The sequence below is a fragment of the Lichenostomus cassidix genome, chromosome Z (genome assembly GCF_008360975.1).
Source record: "Lichenostomus cassidix isolate B80296 chromosome Z, HeHo_3.0, whole genome shotgun sequence".
NCBI lineage: Eukaryota > Metazoa > Chordata > Aves > Passeriformes > Meliphagidae > Lichenostomus > Lichenostomus cassidix.
Genome location: NC_139511.1, coordinates 59,850,964 through 59,864,311, shown reverse-complemented (window position 1 = coordinate 59,864,311; position 13,348 = coordinate 59,850,964). Strand labels below are relative to the sequence as shown.

General features: G+C 37.9%; 1 protein-coding gene across 1 annotated transcript in view; it reads left to right on the top strand.

Annotated features, from left to right (window-relative positions):
- The window catches only part of PARP8 (poly(ADP-ribose) polymerase family member 8), a 123,803-nt gene that overhangs the window by 82,147 nt on the left and 28,308 nt on the right, over window positions 1–13,348 (top strand). The window contains exons 13-15 of the mRNA XM_085043262.1: window positions 643–696; window positions 800–895; window positions 12,975–13,067. Of these exons, the coding sequence (XP_084899388.1) occupies window positions 643–696; window positions 800–895; window positions 12,975–13,067 (243 nt within the window). The remainder of the gene's footprint in view (window positions 1–642; window positions 697–799; window positions 896–12,974; window positions 13,068–13,348) is intronic.

The following is a 13,348-nucleotide window of genomic DNA, read 5'->3' as shown; positions in this document are numbered from 1 at the left end:
AAGCAAAACTAACAAAACACTGTAAATGGAGCTGATCTCACTCTTATTCAAAACGAGGTTTGATTGAAATAGATGTCAATCTGGAGGAAATTCTGAACTTTACTGACTCTTGTAGTAGAAGTTCCTTCTAATTTCTGTTGCGTGCTGGAAGAAAAAGACTTTGAGTGGTATCTGAGCCTAAAGATCTGTTACTGTGGTGCTTGTAGATGTGAGACTTTCACACATACAAAATAAAATGGTTTTCAGCCTTACTGAGGGTTACAGGAGTCATTCAAGCCTTAACATACAGGTTATATTGGCATAGACAATATGCAGTGAAAACTCAATGGGAGCTACCAAATGTCAGTTTATTAGGATGGAGTGAAGGCACCAGTGTTTCAGTTTGAGATGGAGGTTTCTGGGATGGTGAGATACAAAATTTCATCAGATTTAAGAACTAAAACCAAGTACTAAAAGCCTGTCCACACTCAGTAAACAGTAAAAGGATTGATTATTTGTAGTGGCCGGTTCATGCAAATGAGAGATCTTTTTAGATGCAAATTGTTTGATTGACATATTTACATGCAAAAATTTACAAATGCTTTACCATTCCCTTATAATTAGTCTGCCAACACTGAAGTTGCCTCAACTTTTCCCTTGCAGCAAAATTATGGTGCAAAATGCATTCCAGTGCGAGACCGTGGCTTTCTTGTGCAGGTAGGATGTCATATCTTACTCATTCATGAAACCCTGTGGAGCATGAGCCGACTGTTAATTATTTTTAAGCAGATGTTGTTATTCTCATTTTCATTGTTCTCAGACTATTGAATTTGCTGAGCAGCGGATACCAGTATTGAATGAATACTGTGTAGTTTGTGATGAACCTCATGTGTTCCAGAATGGGCCTATGCTGAGGGTAAGTGGTGTGCTGGTAAAGCATTTTATAGTGCCTTAAATAGCTGTGGACCATACAAACCTGCTGGAAAACTGTCAAATTATTTCAGATGTGTTTCATTCTAGTATTCTTTTGAGATGCAAAAATGTAAAGCATATTGGATTTTGCTGTAAATTTGAAAAAAAAAGTCTGACAAGCAGGGGAGATAGGAATTGGGCTTGAAAAATACCACAGAAACGTAAAGGGAACGTGTATTTCACTGAAAACTTATGTGCTGCAGTAGTCACAGCCAGATAATACAGAGAGGTGCATTAGTGTTTTTGCAGTCCTCTGGCATTCCTCTGAAAGCTTAAGGCACCTCATCCTTGAGCTTTTATCAAGCCATGACCACGATATTTACATACACTTTGTGTTAATGCCACCACTCTGCAAAGGTCTTCTGGCCCTGTTTTGCTCACAGGTTGCTAGAATAAGGCACCCTTGAATGTGATAAAAAAAGTGGCAGTAGAAGGAGATGCTCTGTGAAGGGTCTGATCTGGCAGTGGCCTAGTCTGGGGGCTCTGTTGAGGTACAGTATGCCCAAAGTCTGACCAGTTAGGCAGCTCTTCCTTTCATTCCTGCATGACTGAGAACAAAATTTTGCTTGCTGATCATTGCAGCCTCTCTTGTGCTGTTGGTGAATGTGTAGAGTGGAAAAGAGTAAGATTAGTCATGAGAGACACGCTCTGCCTGGAGCAGCTGGATCAGTGCAGCTTTGTGAAAGAGTCTATAAAGAGAATACAGTTCTTAGCTTTAGGACTGGTCTTGCAATTTAGAATCCTCTTGTTTCACTTGCCCTTCCTCCAGTTGAAACATGAGTGACCTTAAAAGATTAAAGCCATGGAAAGCTAACTCCAGTGTGTGAATAGCCTGATAACTGACAATTTCTCCACAGTGTGGCAAGCAACTACACATAAGCTGAAGCAGACCTCATCTATGATAGTTCCATGGAATTAAATTAATGAGGATTATTACTCTGCCTGGTGGCAGAAGTCATCCCAGTGTCATTCCCCATGACACTGACTGGCACCAGGGTCACGCATTCTGACTGCAGGCAGGGTGTGCAAATAGGCTGCTAACAGGATTTGAAAAAGCATTCACATATTCAGTCAACACTGTTTTAAGTAATGGTTAAATCCCTGTAGTTTTGGATATCCAGTCAGGTGTTATTTTTGCCTCTTCCAGCTCATATCTGTCTTATAAAAGCAAGTTTTGCTGACGGATTTATCAGTGGCCAAAACTGATTAGAAGCTTATAAAAACAGCTTCAGTTCCTTATTGTTTGTCTTTTAATGCAGTGCTATGTATATTACCTGTGCCAGAATGAGATAAGACAAAGTCAGTAATGTTTGGATGGTGAATAAAGTCTGAAAAACATAATTATTTAAGTTATTGGGATTTATCTGTTATCCATAGGTCAAAGAAAACTGTAGGATTTGTTCTATTAAAAAAATGGAATGGAAAGTTATCTGCTCTAAATGAAAAACCTCTTAATTCTTTCCTTCCCACCATAGAGATTAAAATCTCTTAGAAATACCCTTTTGTGTCTTCAATTTAAAGAAGGGTCATTTTATAACTATCTGTTTAAGAATTTGTCAGCACTTCACAACAGAAGAAACGGCAACCATATTTGCCCCTGAACATATATTCATCAGTGCCTTTGAAGGAGCATAATCTGACAAGCTTTGCAAAAATGAAAGAGGTTATTATATAACCTAGGGAAAATAAGATACCAGGAAGAAATCTAGCATGCTCTGTATATGCTTGAATGACTCAATAAGCATCTAGAGCCATAAGTGAGTCTGCAGTTCTGTAGAAGGTGAGAAAGGATTGCAGTTTGAATTGAGTATTGGCTTGCCCTAGAATGTGTTAAGGAAATTTATGCTTCACTCTGCTGAGAGCTCTGGCCCAGGGCAGCTTAAAGTAGTCAGTTTGTGGGGTTTATTTGCATGCTTCAGCTGCACGCACACATGCATGCATCCATATATATGTATATATAATGTAGGTGAAGAGAAAGAGCATTTTTAGTATTGGTGCAAGAGCAGATCTTAGAAATATAGTACTTTTATTATGAGAATGCAGCAGGCTTTCATTTAAGGCAAGGCTTCATGCAGTGTAGCCTTATTGAGAATCTCTGGCCTTTGTGAAGGGTTCTCTCTGATACCACAGGAACTTCACCAGGTTTTGTAGTGAGGGGTGCCTTACTGTGGTGTGCTTAGCAAGTGTCCAGATCTCATATTTCAGAGATGCCTACATCCCAAAGGCATTACATCCCGAGGCTCTCTTTGTAACAGGTTGTGTCACAAGAGGGGCCACAGATTCTGGGTGGTTCCCCAGTTTCTCCCTTTAAAGTTTAGTTACTCCACACAGATGCACACAGGCTCATATTTGGGATTGGGTACCCTCAATGGTGATTTCCCTTCTACATTTTGGACCTTTTTTTTCAACAGCAGAGAAGGCTTATGAATTGATAAAGTCATAATAAAGTTATTGCTTGAAAAGTTACTTTAATATGTATATAGGCTTGATTTTCTGGTATTTTATGTGGTTTTATTCAGTTACAAAGAAGCCACAGAGAAATTTGATTCTCTAACCCTCCCATATGTCAGCCTGGTGCCTTACCTGAACTATAGTGTAGTTTAATTAATTGTCTTAAATACAGTTTAAAAAATTCAACAATTGCCATCACAAAACACTTATAGTCTTTTAATACTGTGAAGTGCTATACCTACTTATAAACTCTCATGCTGTAAATAGTTTTTTGTGCTGGTTATTACTGACTTGCTCAATTCAGATGTCTCATCCTCACGACAGCTGAAGAAACCACGTGAGACTGAGATATAAAGTTTTTTCTTTCTGCGGGCTATAATTTTTTCATAGTTATAAAGTGTGTTTAAATCAGTCTCTCTCAGCAAGCTTTCTTCTCAGTATTGTGCTTCATTTTCCTAAATAATTTTTTCTGGGGGAGTAGTCTGGCTTTAATATCTATTTCAGTTTAAGTTACTTTTTTAAAATCTTGGCATCTTCTTTCCCCTAAGATAACAACCACTTCATGACAAGAAGATGTCTCATTTTCTATGGCTTAATTTAGGTTCTAAATCCACATGGCAGACATATCATGGTGTGGAAGATTCTGTTGAAGAACAACTGCTTAACACAATTGTGTATGTTTGACTTGATGCTTTTACAGTGGACATCTGTCTTGCTCCAGAGTCCTCAATAATTGTCTAATCATGCAAATGTTCTCTGCTGGTTCAGAGATCCTGTTGTACATTGAAATCTTTGGATGTTATTAGGCCATCTTGGTCCTTATTGAGGATAAGTAAAGAGGCTGCTTTATTCACTTACCAAAGATGAGTAAGTAAGAAATTCTTAGATTTTTCCTAGGAATTTCTCTATGAAGGAAAGTGAATATTCTTTGAGAATAACCAGTTTTCTTTTGAGCTCCAAAATTCCCTTAAATACAGAAGAACAGAGTTAAATACACAGTTCCTGTGTGTATTGCACAAGTCTGTGTGTGTTAAAAACAAAACACATTAGGTAGATGGAGTGACTTGAGAACATGCCCAAACCTAATTCACCCTCAAGAAACTGCATCTGTGTTACTGTGAAGGCTTCCCTTCAGAACAGAGGTTCTCTGGAATGGAAGAAGGAGTCTTGGAAAAGTCTTGTAACCCATCATGACGAAATAACACTTCTTTACAGAGGCCCATGGTCCATTGCTTCATTCCAGCCCCTTAAAAAAACAAAAACAAACAAACAATCCCAGTAGTAAAACAGGGAATGTTTTCCTGTAAGTATTCTCACCTTTCCCAGATGAGATGAGGATGAATGAAAGTTCTCATTATAGCATGTTTCTTCTGTATTTATTTCAAAAGCACAGTGAAAGCTAGGGATTATTTGCAATACAACAGAACTTATAAAAGCCAAATTGGATGTTTCAAGAAACACACTTACATAGAGTACCACCAAAATGAGCAAATTCCCTGAAATCACTGCATGGAATGATTCACAGTTGTTCTGAAAAGCAGAGGAAAAATGCAATGAATTCATGGATCCTAAGAATAAAAAGTACTGTTTAACATCTTACATAACCTACAATACTATTTCATGCAGTCATTTCTAATGATGATTGGAATCCTGCATATTTCACTTTTCCCAGAAAGATTAAGAGACACCTTTGAAGTCATTGGCAAGGGTTGGGACTGCAGCCTGTACATCCAAAGAGCTCCCTTAACTCATATAAAGAATCACAGTGCATCTTCCTGAAAGGCAGCCTGTGCTACACAGCTGTCAGGAGCTCTGCCATCTTCTGAAGTAGCTCCTTCCTCTGTTTTGGAAAAGGGGGAAGTGGAAGGCCAAACACAGGTTTTGTGGAGAAGACACACAGAAGGCAGACATGGCAAACCTACTGAAAAAATATAAGGGTCTGGTCATTTGACTTATTAGCCTCATATGACTGTCTTTGAATTTGTTTTCAACAGAGAATTTGTTCAGATGAGTGAGAATGGACTATTATTTGTTTGTAATTAATGGCCAGATTTGGATTGTTTCAATAGTGTATTTTGAAATGGTTTTTTTTCCCTTAACTTTTTTTATCAGTTGGTGTATTGTCTACACCTCTGTTGTTGAAATAGTTAGATAGATTATCCCGATTTCTGTCAAACTACAATATTAGATTACTTCATAGAAATTAACTTAGGAAATGCTAATGACTTCTACAAAACACATTCTGAAGTACTGAAAGATCCTTGCATGGGGCATGTGTCCCTAGTGAAAAATTCCTGAAACTGGAATTTGTTTCATCCACTGCCTTTCACTTGGTTTTCAAGATATCCGAGGATGGAAACTACACAGTCTCTCTGAGCAACCTGTTACGATGCTTGATAGAGCTTCAGGAAAAACTTATTTTAGCTTTATCTAAAATTTTGGATAAAGTTTAGATAAAGTTAGTCCTGTATGAGAGAATAAAAGTACTGAGTGACCTCTAAAGGTTCTTTTCAACCATCTGGTTAGGTTCATCTAGCTAAAAACATATTTTCCAAAGCAGATCTAAGAATGTAATAAAGAAACCTGAGTATTATTTGGTTCAGTGTTAGAAGGCTGTTAACTTATTTTAATGCGGTATGAAATGCTTCCTTTTATTATTACTAGAATATTCTAGGGAAGAGCTAAGTTGCATTTTAATAATGCAATGATTTTACTCCTGTAATTGTACAGAAATAAGTTGTTTTAGGAATTCCACATGTACTTTTATTACAAAAATTTAATGTAGTGAGATCACGAGTCATTAACAAAAGTGGTTATTTTATTTAAGGATCTGATTAAAAGAAGTGTAATAAAAATGTGAAGTCATAGTTAAAGACTGGAGGAAAGAAAATGTCAGTCCTCTCTTAAAAAAGGGCAAGGAGGAGAGGATCCAGAGACATCTGTGTTGGTCACCCTCACCTCGATCCATAGGAAGGTGATGGAGTAGCTAAGCCTCAAAAGCATCTCTAGGCACGTTAAGGACAAGAAAATCATCACGAATAGGCAGTGTGGCTTCACCAGTGGGTATTCATGCTTGGCTGACTTGTTTAAACTTTTGTGAGGGAGCAACTGGTCTGGTAGATGATGGGGAGCACTGCATATTGTCTGCCTGGAGTTGAGTAAGGCTTTTGATAGTGTCTGCCAAAGATCCTTTTAGACAAGCTGTTGATGTATGGGCTGACTGGGGAGACAGGGAGGTAGTCTGGACACTGGCTGGATGTTTGGGCCTAGAGTGGGATGGTCAGTGGGGTAAAGTCTACTTGGAGGTCAGCAACTACTGGTGTACTGCAAGGGTCAGTAGTGGGTCCAGTCCCATTTAGTACCTTGATTAATCATCTAGATGATGGTGCAGAGTGTATCCTCAGGGAGTTTGCAGATGATGGAAAGAATGGGAGAAGTGTGTGGTACCCTGGAGTGATAGGTGGCGTTCAGAGGGACCTGGACAGGCTGGGGCAATGGGCTGCCAGGAACCTCGTGCAGTTCAGTGAGGAGAAGTGCACAGTCCTGCAGCTGGGGAGGAGCAAACCCTGGCACCAGTGTGAGCTGGGGGCCACCTGTCTGGAAAGCATCTCAGCTTGGGCAGCAAAGGATACCAGCTTGGACAAGAGCAAGCAATGTGCACTTGTGGTATGGAAGGTTAATGTTGTCCTGAACTGCATTAAACAGTGGAGTTGTCTACTGCGTGGAGAGACGTGATCCTACCCCTGCATGCAGCCCTAGTGAGGCCACACTGTGTCTGTTCCTGTGCTCCTCAGCACAAGAAAGGGATGGAGATACTGGTGAAAGTCCGCTGAAGGGTCACTGAGGTGATTAAAGGGGCTAGAGCACATCACATAGGAGGAAAGGCTGAGCCTGGAAGAAAGAAGGCACAGGTGGGATCTTATTTACATCTATAAATACATTAAGGAAGGGTGCAACAAGGATGGGGGCAGATGCTTTATGGTGGTGTTCAGTCACATGACAAGGGGCAGGGAATACAACCTGAAACACAGAAGGTTTCAGTGGAACAACAGGAATCACTTTTTACTATTTTCACCTTTTCTGAAGGTGACTGAGCATGGAAATAAGTTGCTCAGGGAGGTTGTGGAGTCCCACATCCATGGAGAAAATCAAAAGCTGTCTGTTCAAGGCAGCTGGCTGCAGGTGACCATGCTTGAGCAGGGATGTTGGACTAGGTGACCTCTGGAGATCCCTGCCAACCTCAATCTTTCTGTAATTCTTTGATCTGAGTCAGCTTTTGCATAGTGTAATTTGTAAAGCTAATGTCTGTCTTGTTCTATGCCTTCCCAAATTCCTCATTTGCAAATAGTAAAGTCATTGATAGAACAGCATGATTGAATGGGTTTTAAAGACCTGTGAGACAATTATACAGGACAAAAAAAATCTCAGAATACATTCAATAAGGTAATTAAAAGACCATCTGTGTATCAGTATTTTTTTTTCCAGTAAAGAAGTCTCTTTAGAGTGCCATCTTGTGTTGAAACCTCAGACTGAGACCTCTTTAGAACAAAGGAGGAATTAGTGAAAAATCAACAGAATGAAACATTACGGCTAGTTTCTTTCAAGTTTGTACTCTGGCGCAGACATTTCTGCTGTTTGACGTTTTTCTCATAAAATGTGAACAGTAAAATACTGTAAAGCCATATTTGAAATGCCTGTTATTATTTAGCTGTAAAAATACGCACAGTCTTTTAATTCTGATACATTTCTTCCATTAGTAAGCTTACATTTTTTAGAATGTTCTTCATCCCAATGTGCTGTTATGTTTTATTTACTATGGGTGAAATGTTGCCCTTGGTGGGTTCTTGTTGACCTGAAGAGGTCTTGGATTTCTCTGTGCTTCAAATACAAGAGTCTTAGACATCACTGAAAACACAGAAGCATTCATGTCTCAGAAAGAGTATGCTGCTTAGTCCTGGAAAATTTCTTGAACAGAATAAACATCACTGAACTGTGGAGAAAAGTGTAGGTGTGCAAATATGTTTAGTCAGACTGGAGTTAAGCCAAGGTGCTTCTGGAATTCCAAGATGTTTGTGGAATAGCACTGTGGTCTTTCTAATCCTTATGTCACAATATAGGCTAGTTTTATCTCTTTTTATGAATTCCGGCTACAACCTGTATTTTAATGGAATAGATTTCAAATAATTTATATTTTACTAACAGAGTAAAATTACTGTAGTATTACTTTTCATGTTGCCAGCAGCTTACGAAAGTGCACCTTTCCGATCTTAGCATTCTATAATACTTGTTTGTCACCCTTTAATTATATATCTGTGAAGTAAAAATATATATTTTTAAAAGTGTATAAATTGCAGAAAAGAATCCTCTAAAGCCCAGAAAATAAAATTTGAATTGGCCTAAATAAAGTGAAACAGAACAAGTAACATTTCTTACTCACCCACAGTCTATTCTCATCTTTCTTCAGGTTGTGTCTGATTACAGCTGTGGTACCTCTCATGTCTTTGAGCAGCATGTTCCATGTAACACATGAATATTGAGAGGCTATTCAGAGAGTTTACCTTACAGTAAAACTAAGAGTTGGCATGGTGGAAAGTAGGAAGTTTTTCCAGAGATTCGAAGTTCCATTTTGTCTCCATGTCTGCTGCTTTCTTTAGGAAAAGCGGGATGGCCACTAATGGTTTCACCTTTACCATTTATTACATTTGCTGTATGTCAGGCAGTGAGCCTTCCCTGAAGCATCTCCTATTAGATCAGTAGTTTTTAGGTGTCGGTCACGTAACAGCCTCCGTAGTGTCTGCATGATACCCCTCAGGATACAGGAAAGCACAGCACATTGTGCTCAGCAGAGCTGCAGCCCACATTAGGAAGTTGCAAGATAGATCAATACAGACTATGAAAGTTTCAGCTTTTTCAAACTGAAAGGATGTCTAGAAAATATTTTAGGTAGTGTATGAGTCCAGGAACCAGGATATGTCATCGTGCGTAGGTGGTTTGTGTGTCTGCCAGTCTCAGTCACTGCAGAGAGAAGTGACATTTGCATTGTAACACACGGGAGCTCTGTGCTGCCACAGCAGCAGTTGGGTGGGAGCTACTGATCTTGCAAAGAATGGGGGTGGCTAAAGGAAAAGTCTGAAAACTTCAAGCATTCAGAAAATGCTTCCTGGTTCTGTCATTTCCTTCTGCCTCCAAGCATTTGCAGTCTCAGGTTAACTGCCCACATCTTATTTTTTTCTGTTTTTTCCCCACTGGAATAATGATCCTCCTAAGAGTGTTTCAGCACCAGTGATCTTCACTTAGCTAATAGTTCTGTGAAAACCAATGGCTTTATGTTAATTTTCTATTTCCAAGAGAAAAAATAAGGTCTATGTGAGACCCTGGCAGCTGCTGTTGCTGAGAGGAATTAGAATTGTCTTCTTCAGGAAGAGAATAACAAAGTCTCCCAGCCAGTCAGCTTTTGTGACCTCAAGGTGGTGGTTGTAATCTGTGAAACTGTGTGCGCCTAAAATGAAACTCATATTCAGAAATGCACGTTTAAGTGTCTAAGCCCTATTTTGTCATGTATTTCCCCTTGGAAAACAATAGAATACTCTTATCTAAGAAAACATGGTTAATCTGTACATTTGTGGGTGTGAATTCCACATCAGTAAGAACATACCTATATTTCATGTACAGACACAAAAATTCTAAGAAAGTTTAGCTTGTTGAATATTACACATATACATGAACCAAAGTAAAAGCATCCAAAGATGACATTGGAACAACATAGCTTTTATAAATGTGCTAATGGTGTTCTTGTTTGTTTACTGTAGCTAGGGACATTTCTCACATGTATGATCTGAAGTCAGAACAATACTGTTCTGTCCCGAGAACTCACATCCTGTGACAAGAGAAAAGTGGACACCATAAAGAGAAACACACTGTCAATATGCAAAACATTAGTAGCAGAGTAAAAGCAGCCTTGAATCGCAGTTTCCCTGTAAAGCTTGTGGTTTTCTTGAAACTGGCTTCTAGAATTGATTTATTAACTGAGTTTTCATGTTTTCATTGTTTCTAGCATGCACAATTGCAGGCAAAAAACAAAAATAAGGAAATGTGACATTGAATAGCTAAGTCACAGCGTGTGACAAAGAAGAGCCCCTCAAACATTTACTTTGTAATTGCAAGCTAATATTTTCATTTTGTAGGGGTTTAAACAATTTAAATGGTTGAGCTTAACTAATGACTGGAGTAGAGGACACTGGAATGGCTGTATCAACATCTCTTGGAATACAGTGCTAGCGCTTGTGGGAAATTTAAGTTGAAAACATCTGATTTTGTTAAATTGAGACAAATTTCAGAAACAGTATTCAAAAGTGGTTTTAAAATTACTGTGGTGTGGGTTAAAAGGCATCCAGGCTAGATAAATGAAGACAGACTGTTGAAATATCCCTCTAGCTGCAGAGTTGGGATTATTTTCCCCATTGAACTGTAATGACAAAATATTTAGTGGACAGAAAGGTTCATCAAGTACATAAAATGAAGAATTGTATAGACAAAAGTGTCTGTTCCACTTCTGGGCTGAAATTCTGCTGTCTGGTTTCTGCTTGTATCTAGAGTTTTCCAGTGTCAGCCTCAGACAAAAAAAAAAAAAAAAAAGCCTTTCAAATGGCAAGCATAAGTACAATGACTGTTTTCCTACCTTCCCTCTTCCAGATGCTCAGACATTTCTGGAATCATAACAGAGGGGCAGGAAAAAGAAAAAGAGAAACTGTGACAAATCGTGTGTCCCCTTTGCCATCGTTAAGTCTCAGGGTAACTTACTTTGCTGAGGCTGTGAAGAAAATACCAAAAATAAGTATTTTCTTACAAGTTTTCTTCATGACAAGCATGGCCAAAGTTAGATTGCTCTGCAATTCCAAAGTTACTCCTTCCTCTGAAATAAAGCCTGTGTACACTGTTGATTATGGTAGTTAACACACTTCCCCAAATAAACAAATTAATTAACCATCATCTAAATGTGGAAAACCTGAGAATAATGACAATAACAGATAACTCTTGTCCAGCTTGCCATGGCACAGCGAATTTGATCACGTTAGGCTTCATCTGCTACCTAATGCAATGTAACATGGCAGATAGACTAAATCAAATGGGTGACACTATTAGACTTGAAAGATGATAGCTCTTGTAAAGCAAATGATGTGAGACTGTATCAATCCACAAGATTTCAGATGTTTATTGAGGTCTTGAGTCTTTGAAACCAGCAAATGAATGTTTTAAGGCCTGCAAAACAAGTGACTGCAAATACAGCAGGATGTTTATTACTGGCAAAGCTGTTGCCTGAAACAGAATTCAGCTAAATTTTAGATTTTATTTGTGTACTTGGTTAATTTTTTCATTTCTGCAAATGCTTTCTAGAGGCAGTGGCTTGAACTTCAAAGCATACTACTACAAATGCTTTAGTGATTGTCATGATTGCTAGACTCAGAATTTTTGGTTACAAAAGTTCAATATTGTGAAGATAAGTTTAAGTTTCAGTGAACTAGGATTTAATTCTATGCATTCAAATAAATAGTATCCAGGAAGGGTTTTTGATTGTTTTCAACATTGTCATAAAATGTTGTGTTTATTGGGTAGTTTTGAGGAAGGTTTTAATTTGTATTTCTTTCTGCTATTTCTTTCAACTATTTGTTCATTTTGAATGTGTCTAACAATTCATTGTGTGATATCATTTAAGCCTTTAAAAAGTTGGTCAGCTAATTATTTTTCAGTAAATAAGGTGAAGTTGCTGTAACGGTTGCAAACAGTAAGGAAACCCACGAAGGCATGCCTATTTTCTTTACCTAAAGCTGTGTTCCTTTTTGTTTCTGCTTTGTTTGCTTTATGAAGGCAAAATGTTCAGTTCTCACTCAATATGCAGTTTAGATAAAGCCTTTTTGTGATGACATGGTGAATTATTTTTAAGAGGCAAAAGCTGGTTCATCAACAAGGTGTTTTTATTATTGCTTTAATACCTTTAAAAAATAATGGCAGTACCTTTATTTCTTCAAATAAGAAGCCTTCAAAATATAGTGCTTATGCTGTACAAATATTTTCTTACAGTTTACCAATAATTTTTTTAATTGTCAAAAATTAAAAATTTCTTCAATAAAATTGTCTTCCAGATCAGATTTTTATGTGTTCTGAACAGCAGCATAAGAAGCTATGATGAATAAACCTGCTTCCATTAGTTTCTGGATTTGTTCTCCATTAGGTTTAATTATGTAGGAAGTTTTCAGGTAGTCTTAAGAACATTTGGGTACTATGCGTCTAATTTTGGTTTTGTAACTGGGCTGGGATTTCTTTTAAATTTAGCCTCTGAATACTGAAGTGTTTTAGAGTTCTTCATTCTTGCTCTTCAGGTTATTAAAATGTTTCTCTAGTGTATCTTCTTCAATAATTTATATGTATTAATTATTTAAAATTAATGTTGCAGTTAGAATATGAAGAAAAGAATTAGCATTAATTGTGTTTGGGTTTTGTTGTGGGTATGACATGCTAAAAGCAAGCACTCAAAAGTAGAACAAAAATAAAATTAACTTTCTTTCTTTGTATAGCCCACTGTTTGTGAACGGGAGCTCTGTGTATTTGCTTTCCAAACATTAGGAGTGATGAACGAAGCAGCTGATGAAATTGCAACTGGTGCACAGGTAGGATTATCTCATGTTTAATACATGTCTGTTTTCTGTAGTTTACTCAGTCTTCTCAGTGTCTTCTAGTATATGTTTTGACTTGTATTCACCATATGAATACTGTTTGTAAATATTATTTATTTGTCCACTGTTTGTTTTAGCTGTAAATACACTGGTTTATGCGTGGTGTATTCAAACAGTACTAATGAGGTTGTTTCCATTGTTTTGCTTCCATGTAATTAGAGTAACTGTGTTTTCATGTCCTGTTGTATTCAATTAGGTCACCTGGGTTGTTAATA